The sequence below is a fragment of the Bubalus bubalis genome, chromosome 3, assembly GCF_019923935.1.
Source record: "Bubalus bubalis isolate 160015118507 breed Murrah chromosome 3, NDDB_SH_1, whole genome shotgun sequence".
NCBI lineage: Eukaryota > Metazoa > Chordata > Mammalia > Artiodactyla > Bovidae > Bubalus > Bubalus bubalis.
The window spans coordinates 27,642,058-27,660,009 of NC_059159.1; the positions used below are offsets into that span (position 1 = coordinate 27,642,058).

Consider the following 17,952-nt stretch of genomic DNA (forward strand, 5'->3'; position numbering starts at 1 on the left):
TTATTTTTTAACATTGTGTTTGAGGTCTCCTTTTCCCAGCCTTCAAGGTTGAATTCTTTCTTCCTTTTGGTTTCTGCCCTCTAGGGCTGGTCCAGTCGTTTGTGTAAGCTTCCTATAGGGTGGGATTTGTGCTGAGTCTTTGTTTTTCCTCTGGTGGGCAAGGCTGAGTGAGGTGGTAATCCTGTCTGCTGATGATTGGGCTTGTATTTTTGTTTAGTTTGTTGTTTAGTTTTCCTGTATAGGTCTTGTGTTCAAGTGGTTTCCTTTGTGGAAGTTCTCACTATTTGATACTCCCTAGGGGTTAGTTCTCTGGTAGTCTAAGGTCTTGGAGTCAGTACTTCCACTCCGAAGGCTCAAGGCTTTATCTCTGGTCAGGGACAAAGATTCCACAAGTGGTTTGTTATAGCATTGTGAGATTAAAATAAGTATCCAAAATTGAGAAACCAAAGATGAAAGTGAAAATTGCTCAGTTGTGTCCGACTCTTTGCAACTCCATGGACTTTATAATCTATGGAATTCTCTAGGCCAGAACACTGGAGTGGGTAGCCTTTTCCTTCTCCAAGGGATCTTCCCAACCCAAGGATCAAACCCAGGTCTCCCACACTGCAGGTGGATTTTTTACCAGCTGAGCCTCAAGGGAAACCCGAGAATACTAGAGTGGGTAGCCTATCCCTTCTCCAGCAGATCTTCCCAACCCAGAAATCGAACTGGGGTTTCCTGCATTGCAGGCGGATTCTTTACCAGCTGAGCCACAGGGACCCCAGACAAATGGCAGTTATAAAATCAGGCAAATAATCATTGAAATAATGGAATATGCATATACACCCATAAGCACAGTCAAAACAGTCCAACAAAAATAAAGCACAGTAGATTGACCTGGTGAACAAAGGAGATCAAGAAGTGTATCTACCAGTTAAGACTAACTAGAACACAAACTGGAAAACAAAACTAAAGCATGGTGCCAAGTGGGGAATAAAACAAAATAAAATTTATGTTTAGAGGAAAGGTAAGAATGAAAAGAAACAATAGATATCCAAAGTTAAATAGAGGTAGATAAAGAAGATTTATATGCATTAAAGATTAACTGCAAGGGGAAAAGAACAGTAGGAAAAGTAAACAAAAGAGTAAATGTAGAAAAAAAAATAATAGGTTTTAAAAGTTAAAATTGAGAAAAGAAAACAAAAAAGGAAAACTCCACAGAACTGCAAAAGCCCAACATAGAGCCAGAGGTTTGTAACAGCAATAACAAATGTGACTGAGAGAAAAAAAAGAATCAAAAGCCTAATTAGATTTTATAGTGCCAATAAAATCGACAACTCCAGCCAAGGTGGGGGGTGGAAATGGAAGGAAAACAAACAAACAAACAAAAGAATCTATAGAACAAGTCCAAACATAAAAGTAATAAATGTTTTTCTTGAGTCACTGCTGTCAGAGTCCTTTCTCGCCGGGAGTCCCAGTCCACCTTACCTCCCTAGGATGCCTTCCAACTCTGGACTTGCTGTGGGGGCAGCTCAGATTCTAATTTGGTCCTACTCCCGTGTGTTCTTGCCTCCAATATCCACAGCTATCAGAACCAGTGTGCTTTCTTTTGTAGGAGCTCTCAGTGTCCTTTTATATATTCCATAAACATAGAGTCTGGCTAGTTGATCTTGTGGATTTAATCTGCAGCTTGTACAGCTGGTGGGAAGGTGTTGGGTCTTCCTGCTGTACTGCCTGTGGGTTTCACTTGTGGTTTTATTACCACCTCTCATGTGGGTCGTCCGCTGGGGTTTGCTCCTGAGGCTTCCCTTCCCTTGAGGACTTGGGTTTGCCCCTGCGAGGGCCAGGTATGAAGGTGGTGCAGCTGCTTGGGTTGCAGGGGTTCTGGCAGCACCAGGTACTCAGGAGTTGGCGGCTAGGGCAGCAGGAAATACAGTGCTCTAGAAGGGTATGGCAGCCAGGATTGGCTGATACGCTCCAGTATCCTTGCCTGGAGAACCCCCTTGACAGAGAAGCCTGGCAGGCCACAGTCTACAGGGTCGCAGAGTTGGACATGGTCGCAGAGTTGGACATGACTGAAGTGACCCTGAACGCATAGATGCAGTACTTTCTTTGTCTGTGGCAGCTCTGCCCGAGTGAGAGTTGAGCGTGAAGGTGATGCAGCAGCTTGGCTTGTGGGGACCCTGGCGGTGCCAAGTGTGCAGGGACACAGACTCCCTCTGCTGCAGGATTTATGGCCCTATCATCTTCCTGACCCAGGAATTGAACCTTGCAGCTCCCACATTGTAGGAGCCACCAGGGAAGCCAGTCAGCATCTGTTTTCCCTATTAATTAATTAATATGCTAGTTTTTTTGAGGAGTAAGGAATAAATATTGATACAGAGTAGTAATGTTCCTAATGAAATTGTCCTTGGATCCTGGGAGAGTCAGAGTTTGGGAGAAGAGTTAAAGGGTCAGCAGAGCTACTAAGATTTGGTTATATGAATTGGATATAGATATTAAATGTTTACACAGTATGATGGTCTAATTTACCACAAGAAAGTTCCTAAAATTAGAGAAGGAGTAATCAAAAGTTGAGCCTTGGTAAGTTAGGGAATTCCCTGTATTTTGATTGGTGTTCTCCCCCTTCCCTTTTTTTCTCCTTTCCTCCTTGTATAAGAAGTGATTTATGTGATTAGCATCATGTTGTTCATATTACCTTGTTTTATGTATATGAAGAATATTTTGATAGGATTGTTGAAGAAAGAGTTCTTTGATCTTTTCAACTTAACTAGTTCTTTCATTTTGTTTTCTGCTGGATTAATTATTGCTTTCTTTGCCTTAAGTCATCAACTTAACCATCTAATACTCTTGCTTTCTAGATGGTCTTCCTGCCCTTCATCCCTTCCCTTCCCATTTTAGTCTGTTACTAGCAAATTTTTAAACATCTGTCTTTACTGTACCATGACTCTATAGACAAACATACAGGCTTTAAAATTTGCACCTATTAAAATTTTTCCTAAATACATATTGTAAACCTAAACCCTTTTGTCAGCCTGGGAAAATTTGTTAATGAAATAGTTGAAACAGTGAGATTCATTGAATTCTCAGTGAAAGAATAGTAGTATAGAAGGATGAACATTAGAGCAATAATCACAGTAAAGAGAGAAAAGAGATGAGTGAGAGGCTACTTTTGAGATGCATATAGGGTCATTATTACAGATTTATAATGGGTCTGAGGAAGAGGGTGATCATCAATATGGAATATATAGGAGAGAGAAGAAAGAATAAGGACAGATTTTGATTGTTAGATGGCTATTTCTACCATGAAAGTGTGTTCTCATCAGATTTATTATCCCCTCTTTCTCCCTTCTCTAAACTATTTGTGCTTATTACTCAGAATTGTAAAGTTCAATTCACTTCAGTCGCTCAGTCATGTCTGACTCTTTGCAACTCCATGGACTGCAGCACGCCAGGCTTCCCTGTCCATAACCAACTCCTGGAGCCTGCTCAAACTCATGTCTGTCGAATTGGTGATGCCATCCAACCATCTCATTTTCTGGTCGTCCCCTTCTCCTCCTGCCTTCAATCTTTCCCAGCATCAGGGTCTTTTCCAAGGAGCCATTTCTTCGCATCAGGTGGCCAAATTATTGGCGCTTCAGCAATAGTCCTTCCAATGAACATTCAGGGCTGATTTCCTAGGATTGACTGGTTTGATCTCCTTGCAGTCCAAGGGACTCGAAAGAGTCTTCTCCAACACCACAGTTCAAAAACATACCTCCTAGGAATTGTACACACGTCCTTAATTATATCCTGTTAGTCTAGACCAGTCATCCTTCACTTTTTCCTCCTCCTCTTGATGTCATCAATATCATCATCAGTTTGGTGTCTAAGTCACCTGGCCTTACATATTAGGTACTCTAATACCTATTGATAGATGTTGGAAAACCTGTGCTGGTGGATATTTTGTTTTTTTCAAATTTTTCTCCATTAATTCATTTGAGTGAAACGTAGGAACTTTTCTAAAAGCTCAGCTCAAGCCAAGAGTTTGTGATTTTTCACTCTAAACCTAAAGATACTATTTATTAGTGACTAATGGGATATAGTTTTGTATATATGAAAATGTATACAAGAAACACTTTTTAGGCCAGTTTTCTAGACCTAGAACATTTACAGGTCTTCTTAGTAACTTGTACTATTAAAGAGGAACTAAGAATGAATTTGGTTGCCTTTCAAGTTTAAAACAAAGTTAACCAACCCCCCCAACCCCCCCCCCCCCCTTTTTTTTTGGCTCTTTCAGGGGACGGGGAAGTTTATGTTTGGGATGTGAACTCTAGAAAGTGCCTTAACAGATTTGTTGATGAAGGCAGCTTATATGGATTAAGCATTGCCACATCTAGGAATGGACAGTATGTGGCTTGTGGGTAAGTAAACAGAGGTTCTGGTACCCTTTAATCACCTTTTGCTAATGAAAAAATATTAAAGAATTGAATATACGAGATGGTACCTGAGTACTGTTTATAAAGTGTTTAGTGATACGAAATTATAAACCCAGCTCTTTTACATTTTATTGTCTTAATAAGATTTTCTAATATTTGTGTTTAATAATATTAATGGCAGTTTTTCAGCTCTATAGCAAAGAAAATATTGGACTAACTTCTTGTGTGCATGCATCCTAAGTCGCTTCAGTCGTGTCCAACTATTTGTGACCCTGTGGATGGTAGCCCTCCAGTCTCCTCTGTCCATGGAATTCTCCAGCCAAGAATACTGGAGTGGGTTGCCAGGCCCTCCTCCACAGGATCTTCCCAACCAGGGATCAGACCTGTATCTCTTGTGTCTCCTGCATTGGCAGGCAGGTTCTTTACTACTAGTGCCACCTGGGAAACCCAGACTCCCTTATTATGTTACAGTACTTTTTTCTCTTATGTTTGGAATATTTGTTTAAGTCTTAAAGATACTTAAAAGTATATGTTCCTTCATCTAGCTATGTGGTATAAACCAGTAACATGTTTTTTGGGATACTATTGTTAGTATTATAGGGATCTTGAAAGTATTATCTAGAACATGTTACTGTGTCATTGCTGAGAAAAATGGTTATTGCACTGGGGAAAAGATGGCTGTATTGTCCTATTTGATTTTAAAGATGCAGGGTAGGACAAGGAGGTGTTGCGTGTTAGAATTACCTGTAATTCTAAATGATTTTACCACCAAATCACTAATCAGCAACTGTAATTTTAGAACTTCCAGAAGTTGATCTTTATGACTGTTAGATTAAACAAAATTGATCCATAAAGAGTTTTCATTCCGATTCTCCCTTGTTGGGCAGTCCAGTGGGTCCAGCAGCATAGCTTGTTCACCACTTTTTCTTCACCACCTCCTTCAAAGGCTAAAATTGGGGAAACTGCCTATAAATATCTCTGTCACCATTTGGATATTGGTCAGCAGCTACCTTGTAGCCTGGGAAGAAAGGAGAGTAGAACCAGGCTGTGGCGCTCGGAGGCCAGGCTAACATCATGTGAGTCTGACGCAGGCAGGGAGACAGCCTGAGCCCAGCGCTTGCTGGAGCAGTATGCACTATGGCAGCAGTGTATGATTAGCAAGTCTTTTGAGACTAAAGCTCCTTTAAAATGTAGACTGGGAGTAAAATTATAAGTAATTTTAAGCAGACCTGCTTTACCTTTGTGTAAGACAAAAACTGCACAAACATAACCATCACTCAGATTTGTGAAGTTAATCTTTTTCTGGTTTTTGCCTCTTTTTTTTTTTTTTTTTTTACTTTTTGTTAATCCCCTTTGACAGGCCCAGAGAGGAACGACTCTAATATTAGCCATTTAAACTCATTTGATTTTAATTGCCTGTCAGTGTAATTGAATTCTGATGCGCTTGGTCAAAGACCATTTCTAGGTTTTTATTGTTAAACCTGTAAAGAAAGGCCTTAACCCTTCTTAGAGGAGTTTCTCATGTAGGGGGGAGAGTTATTGGTGGTACAGTCAGAGCAGAGGTAGGAGAAACTGAACTCATTGACTGGCTGCTCCTTCCCTTCCTCCTACCTCTCTCTCTTCCTCTCTTGATCTCAAAATCTGTCTGATAGTGTCCATTAACTCTTCTCAGTGTCGTGGCTTAAAGTGGATGCTTTCGATTTACAGCTTTGTTCTGATAGGGACATAGAAAACTCAGAATATTGTAAATAGAGGTCTTTTGTTTTATAGTGCCTTTTTTTTTAATGGGTTTGGTTAATGTAAGGATTGCTACAACTCATGTTGTTTGATTTCCAGTTCTGTGTTCTTTCCACACTGCCACCCCCTAAGTATTTTGATTTTATTTTAAAAGACTACTGAAAATTCAGGACTGTAGAGAATTACAAGTGAAAGTGAAGTCGCTCAGTTGTGTCCGACTCCTTGCGACCCCTTGGACTGTAGCCTACCAGGCTCCTCTATCCATGGGGTTTTCCAGGCAAGAGTACTGGAGTGGGTTGCCATTTCCTTCTCCAGGGGATCTTCCCGACCCAGGGATTGAACCCAGGTTTCCTGCATTGTAGGCAGACACTTTACCATCTGAGCCACCAGGAAAGTATAGGTATATAACATCCAGCTAAAGATAGGTATATAACATCTGGCTAAAGACTAGCAAGGGGGCACTCTTTCTGCCCCCTTCTGATGTCTAAGTCAGAAGCTTTCTCTGTCTCTTTTACACTTTAATAAAACTTTATTACACAAAAAGTTTGTTAGCGATCAAGCCTTGTTACTGGCCCCAGATTGAACTCCTCTCCTCCAGAGGCCAAGAATCACAGTGTCTTTCATGGCTCAGCAACAACCTATCATGAGCTTGTGACTATAAGCTGCAACTACTGAAGCTCACATCCTGGAGCCCATGCTCTGCAACAGGAGAAAGCCACCACAATGAGAAACTCGCACACAGCAATTGGCGGGTAGCCCCTGCTCCCCACAACTAAAGAAAAGCCCTTGCAGGAGGGAAGACCCAGCACAGCCAAAAATAAATAAATATATTTTTTAAAAAAGAATTCATCAGAATAATGATAGTAAAGATGATCCAAAATCTTGAAAACAGTGGAGGTTACAGGTAAATAGATTAGAGACAAGGATTGAGAAGATGCAAGAAATGGTTGACAAGGACCTAAAAGAAATAAAGAGTCAATCAATAATGAATAGTGCAATAACTGAGATTGAAAGCACTCTGGAGGGAAACAATAGTAGAATAACTGAGACAGAAGATAGGATAAGTGAGGTGGAAGAATATTGGAAATAAATGAAGCAGAGAGGAAAAAAAGAAACAAGAATTAAATGAGGACAACCTCAAGAGACCTCTAGGACAATGTTAAATGCCCCAACATTCAAATCATAGTAGTCCCAGAAGAAGAAGACAAAAAGAAAGGGCATGAGAAAACATTTGAGGAGATAATAGTTGAAAACTTCCCTAAAATGGGAGAGGAAATAGCCACCCAAGTCCAAAAAACCCAGCGAGTCCCAAACAGGATAAACCCAACGCAAAACACCCCAAGACACATATTAATCAAACTAACAAGGTTAAACACAAAGAGCAAATATTAAAAGCCGCAAGGGAAAAGCAACAAATAACACAAAAGGGGATCCCCATAAGGATAACAGCTGATCTTTCAAAAGAAACTCTTCAAGCCAGAAGGGAATGGCAGGACATACAGTGATGAAAGAGAAAAACCTACAACCCAGATTACTATACCCAGCATGGATCTCATTCAAATATGAAGGAGAAATCAAAAGCTTTACAGACAAGCAAAAGCTGAGAGAATTCAGCACCACCAAACCAGCTCTTCAACAAATGCTAAAGGATCTCCTCTAGACAGGAAACAGGAAAAGGTTTATAAACTCGAACCCAAAACAACAAAGTAAATGGCAACAGGATCATACTTATCAGTAATTACATTAAATGTAAATAGGTTGAATGCCCCAACCAAAAGACAAAGACCTGCTGAATGGATAAAAAAACAAGACCTCTGTATATGCTGTCTAAGAGACCCACCTGAAACCAAGGGACACATACAGACTGAAATGAAGGGCTGGAAAAAGATATTTCATGCAAATAGAGACCAAAAGAAAACAGGAGTAGCAATACTCTTATCAGATAAAATAGACTTTGAAATAAAGGTCATAAAAAGAGACAAAGAAGGACACCACATAATGATCAAAGGATCAATCCAAGAAGATATAACAATTAGAAATATATATGCATCCAAGTCGGAGAAGGCAATGGCAACCCACTCCAGTACTCTTGCCTGGAAAATCCCATGGATGGAGGAGCCTGGTAGGCTGTAGTCCATGGGATCTCGAAGAGTTGGACACAACTGAGTGACTTCACTTTCACTTTTCACTTTCCTGCTTTGGAGAAGGAAATGGCAACCCACTGCAGTGTTCTTGTCTGGAGAATCCCAGGGATGGGGGAGCCTGGTGGGCTGCCGTCTATGGGGTCGCACAGAGTCCGACACGACTGAAGCGACTTAGTAGCAGCAGCAGCATGCATCCAAGTTAGGAACACCTCAAGACGTAAGGCAAATGCTAAGAAGTATGAAAGGGGAAATTAACAGTAACACAATAATAGTGGGAGACTTTAATACCCCACTCACACCTATGGATAGATCAACCAAACAGCAAATTAGAAAGGAAACACAAACTTTACATGATACAATGGACCAGTTAGACCTAATTGATATCTTTAGGACATTTCACCCCAAAACGATGAATTTCACATTTTTCTCAACTACACACGGGACATTGTCCAAGATAGATCCCAACCTGGGCCATAAATCTAGCCTTAGTAAATTCAAAAAAATTGAAATCATTTCAAGCATCTTTTCCGATCACAATGCGGTAAGATTAGATGTCAACTACAGGAAAAAAGCTATTAAAAACACAGACATATGGAGGCTAAATAACATGCTTCTGAATAACCAACACATCATGGAAGAAGTCAAAAAGGAAATTAAAACATGCATAGAAACAAATGAAAATGAAAGCACGACAACCTAAAACCTATGGGATTCAGTAAAAGCAGTGCTAAGGGGAAGGTTCATAGCGTTACAAGCTTACCTCAAGAAACACAAAAATCAAATTAACCTAACTTTACATACACCTAAAGGAACTAGAAAAAGGAGAAATGAAGAACCCCAGGGTTAGTAGAAGTAAAGAAATCATAAAATTAGGGCGGAAATAAAAAGAAACAAAGGAGACTCTACCAAAAATCAGCAAAGCTAAAAGCTGGTTCTCTGAGAAGATAAAACAGACAAACCATTAACCAGACTCATCAAGAAAAAAAGGGAGAAGAATCAAATCAACAAAATTAGAAATGAAAATGGAGAGATCACAACAGACAACACACAACAACAAACAACAAAAGATCATAAGAGACTACTCTCAGCAACTATATGCCAATAAAATGGACAGCTTGGAAGAAATGAACAAATTCTTAGAAAATTATAACCTTCCAAAACTGAATCAGGAAGAAATAGAAAATCTTAAGAGACCCCGTCACAAGCACGGATATAGAAGCTGTAATCAAAAATCTTCCAACAAACAAAAGACCAGGAACAGATGGTTTCACAGGTGAATTCTACCAAAAATTTAGAGAAGAGCTAACTTATCCTACTCAAACTCTTCCAGAAAATTTCAGAGGAAGGTGAACTCCCAAGCTTATTGAGGCCACCATCATCACCCTAATATCAAAACCAGACAAAGATGCCACAAAAAAAGAAAATGACACGCCAATGTCACTGATGGATGTAGATGCAAAAATCCTCAACAAAATTCTAGCAAATAGAATCCAACAACATATTAAAAAGATCATACATCATGGCCAAGTGGGCTTTATCCCAGGGATGCAAGGATCCTTCAGTATTTGCAGATCAATCAGTGTGATACACCACATTAGCAAATCGAAGGATAAAACCCATATGATTATCTCTAGATGCAGAGAAAGCCTTTGACAAAATTCAACACCCATTTATGATAAAAACTCTCCAGAAAGCAGGCATAAAAGGAACATACCTCAACATAATAAAAGTCATATATGATAAATCCACAGCAAACATTATCCTCAATGGCGAATAATTGAAAGCATTTCCCCTAAAGTCGGGAACAAGACCACTCTCACCACTACTATTCAACATAGTTTTGGAAGTTTTAGCCACAGCAGTTGGAGAAGAAAAAGAAATAAAAGGAATCCAGATTGGAAAAGAAGTAAAACTCTCACTGTTTGCAGATGACATGATCATCTACATAGAAAACCCTAAGGACTACCAGAAAATTACTAGTGTTAATCAATGAATAGTAAAGTTTCAGGATATAAAATTAATACACTGAAATCCCTTGCATTCCTATATACCAACAATGAGAAAACAGAAATTAAGGAAATAATCATTTACCATTGCAATGAAAAGAATAAAATACTTAGGAATAAATCTACCTAAACAAAGACAGACCTATATATTTTTACAGTTTTACAGAAAACTGTAAAACACTGATGAAAGAAATGACAGATAACACAAATAATGGAGAAATATACCATGTTCATGGATGGAAGAATCAATATAGTGAAAATGAGTATACTATCCAAAGCCATCTATAGATTCAGTACAATGCCTATCAAGCTACCATCGGTATTTTTCACAGAACTAGAACAAATAATTTCACAATTTGTATGGAAATACAAAAAACCTCGAATAACCAAAGCAATCTTGAGAAAGAAGAAAGGAACTGGAGGAATCAACCTGCCTGACTTCAGTCTATACTACAAAGCTTCAGCCATCAAGACAGTATGGTACTGGCACAAAGACAGAAATATAGATCAATAGAACACAATAGAAAGCCCAGAGATAAATCCACACACCTGAGGACACCTTATCTTTGACAAAGGAGGCAAGAATATACAATGGGGCAAAGAGAGCCTCTTCAATAAATGGTTCTGGGAAAACTGGACAGCTACACGTAAAAGAATAAAATTAGGACACTTCCTAACACCATACACAAAAATAAACTCAAAATGGATTAAAGATCTAAATTTAAGACCAGAAACTATAAAACTGCTAGAGGAAAACATAGGCAAAACACTCTCTGACATAAATTACAGCAGGATCCTCTATGACCCATCTCCCAAAGTAAAGGGAAAAAAAGCAAAAATAAACAAATGGGACCTAATTAAATTTAAAAGCTTTTGCACAATGAAAGAAACTATAAAAGCAAGGTGAAAAGACAGTCTTCAGAGTAGGAGAAAATATAAGCAAACGAAGCAGCTGACAATCTCAAAAATATACAAACAGCTCATGCGGCTCAATACCACAAAAATAAACGACCTAATCAAGAAATGGACCAAAGAACTAAACAGACATTTCTCCAAAGAAGACATACAGATGGCTAACAAACGTGAAAAAATGCTAAACATCACTTATTAGAGAAATGCAAATCAAAACCACAATGAGGTTACCATCTCACGCCGGTCAGAATGGCTGCTATCAAAAAGTCTACAAACAATAAATGCTGGAAAGGGTGTGGAGAAAAGGGAACCCTGTTACATTGTTGGTGGGAATGCAAACTAGTGCACCCACTATGGAGAACAGTGTGGAGATTCCTTACAAAATTGAAAATAGAACTGCCATTCAGTTCAGTTCAATCACTCAGTCATGTCCAACTCTGCAACCCAATAGACTGCAGCATGCCAGGCCTCCCCATCCATCACCAACTCCCAGAGTTTACCCAAACTCATGTCCACTGAGTCAGTGATGCCATCCGACCATCTCATCCTCTGTCGTCCCCTTCTCCTCCTGCCTTCAGTCTTTCCCAGCATCAGGGTCTTTTCAGATGAGTCAGCTCTCCGTATCAGGTGGCCAAATATTGGAATTTCCGCTTCAGCGTCAGTCCTTCCAATGAACACTCAGGACTGATCTCCTTTAGGATGGACTGGTTGGATCTCCTTGCAGTCCAAGGGACTGTCAAGAGTCTTCTCCAACACCACAGTTCAAAAGCATCAATTCTTCAGCACTCAGCTTTTTTTATAGTCCAACTCTCACATCCATACATGACTACTGGAAAAACCATTTTTGTGGGACACAAATGTTCAGTCCACAGCAAAATTTTCTAAACCCAGGATATATATTGTTTCTCCTGAGTGGTTAATAGGGACCACATAAGAGTAAGCTGTACTTAAATTAAGGGCTTTTTAATTAATGTATATGAAATATACATCAGAAACTGTAAATATAAGTAGTTTGAAGACTTTAAAACACTAAATCTAACATACTATTTGTGAGTTGGCTATAATTTCAAACTGTGGAGTCTTGTGTGTGAACTAAATTTGTCTTGTTTATGCATTGTGCCTGTTTCACTGTAGGCAGTAAGTATTAAGTGAATCAGTGAGAATGTTGAGTGTAGGAATGAGAACACTTAATGTGTCGCCCTTGTTAGTTTGAGTATTAATTTCTTGCAACTTTCGGGTTTATATTGCATTTGCTAATTAAGTATCTGTGAATGACAACTACCTTATTCTTATTCCTTATAAATGATGCCTGTAACATTAGGTGGTCTGAAGATTGAGGTCAAAAACTTTACTGAAACTTGTCTGTGAATGATTCTGTTAGTCATTAAGAATTACGTTTTATGAATATTGGGTATAATTCATTGTTGGTAAATATTTCAGTAAACTTGGAGTGGATGATCGCTTCCGTTAACTGCTGACTGTGGTATTCTTATAGACCAAAAAACTAAGGTACTTGCTATTACAGCTGTTGTGCAGCACCGTTTTGGATGTTCTCATGAATAGAATAGAATAAAAAAAGGAGGAGATCTAAACAGGGGAAAGATGGTGCTCATTCGCATATTAGAATGTTCGGTTGTCCATAAATGCCATGAGAGTGGTCCTCTTAGCCTCTTTTGTTTGTCTTTGCATCCCAGGCACTTAAACAGTGCCTGTCGTAAAGTTGAAATTCAGTAAATATTTATTGAAGGAATGAATAATGAAGATTCTACGCTTCCTTGGATTTTCTAGCTACACTAGTAATTTAAAAGCTCCCAGCATTAACAAGATTTCGGTAAGACTACAGTAAAACTGATAGACTATGATTTTTGCCTTGGGATGAACACTCCAGCCCATAGTCCCTGTGTAACATGATACAGTTCCTATAAATATTAGTTTTCTGGGGGTGGGGTGTTATATCTTAATGCACTTGGATTGTGAAAATCCTGTTGCTTCTTTTTAATCTTTAATTCATTCTTTTTTCTCTTTGCAGTTCTAATTGTGGAGTGGTAAACGTATACAATCAAAATTCTTGTCTCCAAGAAATGAACCCAAAGCCAATAAAAGCGATAATGAACTTGGTTACAGGTGTTACTTCTCTGACCTTCAATCCTACTACAGAAATCTTGGCAATTGCTTCAGCAAACATGAAAGAAGCAGTCAGACTGGTAATGTTTCTTTACCCTTTCCTTTTAGCATTGATGATCTTAAAATTTTAGGTTGAAAACGTGAAAAGTTAATAAGGAAAGAGTTGAATTATTTTAAAAAGAGTAGCCTCTTTTGTTGTAAAAACTGCTAGTATTGTAGCTTTTGGGTGTGATTATAGAAATGATATACAGTAGCCACCAAATTTATATTATTTCACTTCTTTTGGGAAAACTGTGCTGTCCTTTCCTAACATTTCTTAAGGGGTGGTCTTCATTTTCAGAAGTTACTTTCAGTATATACATGAAGGAATATGTAAGCAAATATTTCATCCCTCTCTAGTTTTCTTAATTTACCTTTATAAGACCTGGTGTCATAATAGAGTGGAGGCAGTTCTTAAATTCTGAAAATAAATTGAGCTTGGACATTAACCATGTAAAAAGATTGCAGTTTAAATAGCTGGATAGTACTTGTGAAGATAGCTCTGTGCCAGGGGTTCCCAGGAACTCGCCCAGGTTTGGTGAGTGCTGAGCATTCAGTCGCTCAGTTATGTCCGACTCTTTGCAATCCCATGGGCTGAAGCCCACCAGACTCCTCTGTCCATTGAATTTTCCAGGCAGGCATACTGGAGTGGGTTGCTGTTTCCTACTCCAGGGGATCTTCCCAACCCAGCAATCAAACCTGCATTGCTTGTTTCTCCTGCATTGTAAGGTGGATTCTTTTACCATTGCACCACATGGAATAGAATAGTAAATACAGGGACTCAAGGACTCAGAATATAGTCATACTCATGGCTAAGAATTATTACAGAGAAAAGATACAAAGGATAAGGAAAAAGGTGTATGGGATGAAGCCTGGATGAAACCAGGCACAGGCTTCAGAAGTCCTCTCTTAAGGCAGATCACATAGGACATGTTTAATTTCTCGAGTAACAAGTTGTGACAACATGTGTTAAATGTTTTCTACCAGAGAAGCTCATCATAGACTCAGTGCCCAAGGTTTTTACTGGGGGTTGATCATGTAGGTACCCTCTACCTAGGAGGTACCCAAAGTAAAGGTTCCCAGAAGTAAAGTCAAGTGTTCAACATAAACCACATTGGAGATCCTCTGGAGTATGAAATGACAACCCACTCCAGTATTCTTGCCTGGAAAATTCCATGGACAGAGGATCCTGGTGGGCACAGTCCATGGATTCACATAGAGTTGAACATAACTGAGGCAACTGAGCACGGACTCATGAGCCATCCTTATCATTTAGGAAAAGTGTCCCATCTGTGTCGGGACCTATATGCCAGTCAAACTCCCAGAAAGCATCTAAGGGCCACTTGTAAGCAGGCCTTTCTAAGGATAACAGCCTCAGGCCAGTGTTAGCTCTTTTTTTTTTTTTTTGCCCAGCATCAGAGCTCAGCTTAAATGTCACTCTACCTCGTGAAGTTTCCTCCGCTTCAGGCAGAATCAGTTTCTTGCTCTAAGCCAGGTATACAGATGCCCAGGTATACATAGAACCTTGAAAAGCAGCATTGCAGGGTGCTATTTTTATGTGCATACTACCAGATTGTAAACACATTACAGAGATTCTTATTTTTATCTTACTTACACTCAGCAAATAAACCTTGCATACTTCATCAGCTTTAATAGTGTATAGTTTACAAAGATTTATAAAGAATTTTACAAAAAATTTTGAGCCAAGTGATAGTCCTCAGAGGATTAGCTTCCCCAAAGTCAGCGGCTACTAAAGGCCAGTGAACTGTGATGCTAGATTCTGTATTCTTTTTAGCTTTTAGTTTTCCAACTAAATTTTTCAGAGCCCTAGAATGTGTACAGGACTTCAGATGTCAAGTAGGAGGCTAAGCTCCTCCCTGTATTATATAGAGCAGCTTTAGTATTACTTGTGATATATATATTGGCATTCTGCATTAAGATTTTCTTTGAGGGAAGAAAGAGTTCTGCTGGAAAAGTGTGGATAATATATCATTGGGTTTTATTGCCTCTGTTGAATGAATCATTTGATAAATGGGAGGGTTCTAATTCAGGTCAGCTTTAAAATCTCCACTCCTGTAATGGAAGTGGTAGACTAGCACAAATCAATCTTTTATCATTTTAATGATAGTAAATTGTGTTAGAAAACCATGGCATCTATTTTTCTTGACATAATATGTTCTGCAAAACGCCTTATAGTTCTGTCTAGTTTGCTTCAGTGATCATGGCAGCATTTACGTTTTTTTATTGTAGTAAAATCACATAAGAAATTCATTAGTGTCAGCCCCCTCCCATTTTTTAAATGGTAGTCAGCTATAACATCAAGCAGCTTCCCTGATGGCTTAGATAGTAAAGAGTCTGCCTGCAATGCAGGAGACCCAGGTTCAATCCCTGGGTCAGGAAAATCCCCTGGAGAAGGGAATGTCTACACACTCCAGTATTCTTGCCTGGAGAATTCCATGGACAAAGGAGCCTGGCAGGCTACAGTACATGGGAGTTGCAGAGTCGGAGATAACAGTGACTGACACTTTCTAACAACTTTCAACCATAATGACTAATGGAAATAAGCCAGGTATAATGCCTCTGTGAAACAGTGTCAGTGTTATTAGATGCAGTCTCCTATAATGATCCAAACAGTTCTGTTATTCCAGCAGTGAATATAAATCTAAGTCATAGCACCATTGAGAGACTCAGAAGTTAAATTGTTACTACATCGTCAATCTTGGATGTTGTAGGAGTTGTGGGACTCCTTAGTTATGAAATTAAGGATAAGAGAGCTTTTGTTGAATTTTGATAACTGGACCCTTAAATGTAATACAGAAATTATGTTGGAGATAAAGGGAACTTTATGAATTAAAGAAGTTGTGTTTTTATGGGACTTCTTATTAGTTCAATCACAGCTTTTAATACAAGGGTCATAAAGAGAGATTAGAGAACAGCTGAGATCTAACCAGGCGGGGGTCATTGGTCTGAGGGAAGATGTACTAATTCAGTGTAATCTCTGGGGAACTTTTTTTCCAATACTTATTTGTTTGGCTGCACTGGGTCTTAGTTGCAGCTCAGGGGATCTTTGACCTTCATTGTGGCATGCAAAATCTTTTAGTTGTGGCACATAGGATCTAGTCCCCTGTCCAGGGATCGAACCCAGGCCCCCTGTATTTGGAGCAAGGAGTCTTAGCCACTGGACCACTAAGCACTCCCTAAACTGGGGCTCTTGCAAGTAGATGGCTGAGTCTTTTAGGAAGGCATAAACCTGGTTTTTGCTCCCTGATACTCAAGTCAGTAGGGGAGATAAAATTTAAAATTGTTGATAAATTGGTATTTATCCTCCATCAGAACATGTCAGCTTGTTGTCTGAAGCTCTGGCTACTATGTATGTTTGTGTAGGTTATTTGTTGCACAGGGTACATTTAAAGGGACTCCATTTACATCATAAACTTGGTGTTTACTGCAGTATTTCTGATAATTTTGGTAACAGAGTTGTTCTGTTTATTTAGCTAGACAAATACACAAAAGGTAAAGTTGAACTTTAAAAAATTGCTTTGTGTCTTATACTCCAGTTTTTGTCAGCGTCTTTGCTTTAATGTGTCAAAGAGCACCTCTCATTTGAAGTGCAAAGTCTCATCACTTTGCATTGATGACAGGCTGTGCAGACAGAATCTGCTTCCTGGAGAAGGAGAATAATTGAAAATGGTCTGGAGACACTGTAAACTTTCTTGACTTAATGGTCAGTAGGCATTTAGCAGGGTAGTAGGGCCTAGTGACTGAATGAAACCTGTGTAATAGACAGATGTATCTAACAGTTTTACCTGGTACTTGTCTGTGAAAGTCCCCTTGATTGGCTCATTTAAAGTCTGACCTCAAAGTGGAGGATGATGGACTGCCATGATTAATAGCTGAATGAGAATTCTGTCAGTATGAAGGTGCTACGTTTCTTGGAAGAGCTAGAGAATGTGCGAGAGTTGTCAAAATCCCAGTCTGCTTAAGATAATGGCTTCCTTGCTTGGATTTTATTTATCCACAAATTGGATGAGGACTTGTCTTGCCTAGCTTGAATTTGGGCTCACTTCCCCCCTGAGCAGACTTTTCTGGAGAAAGAGACCTGGCCTTGAGGTGAGCTTTGGACTGTTTCTCAGTCAGAACACAGTTTCACTGGGACCAAGTTTTCATGGTTTAGCCTCTCCTCGAGGAGAGATTCTCAACACCACATTGTTGAGAAATAAAAGTGCAAGTAGGCAATTGTATGATACTGGAAAATTTGGTATGATTTTGTCTTGGCTTCAGGCTCTTCATAATGTTCTGTTCCTTGTAATCAGATTGTAGTATTCTTTACTGTAGTTATTATGTTAGAACATTAATGGGTTCTACTACTGACTTTTTGGGCTTCCCTGGTAGCTCAGTCAGTAATGAAACTGCCTGCAGTGCAGGAGACCCGGGTTCAGTTCCTGGGTCAGGAAGATCCCCTGGAGAAGGAAATGGCAACTCACTTCAGTATTCTTGCCTGGAGAACCCCATGGACAGAGGAGCCTGGCAAGCTGCAGTCCACGGGGTCGCAAGACTCAGACATGACTTAACGAGTAAACCACCACTGCTGAC

General features: G+C 39.4%; 1 protein-coding gene across 1 annotated transcript in view; it reads left to right on the forward strand.

Annotated features, from left to right (window-relative positions):
* Nucleotides 1-17,952, forward strand: part of UTP18 (UTP18 small subunit processome component) — a 53,012-nt gene that overhangs the window by 32,073 nt on the left and 2,987 nt on the right. The window contains exons 10-11 of the mRNA XM_006070180.4: nucleotides 4,259-4,382; nucleotides 13,226-13,400. Of these exons, the coding sequence (XP_006070242.1) occupies nucleotides 4,259-4,382; nucleotides 13,226-13,400 (299 nt within the window). The remainder of the gene's footprint in view (nucleotides 1-4,258; nucleotides 4,383-13,225; nucleotides 13,401-17,952) is intronic.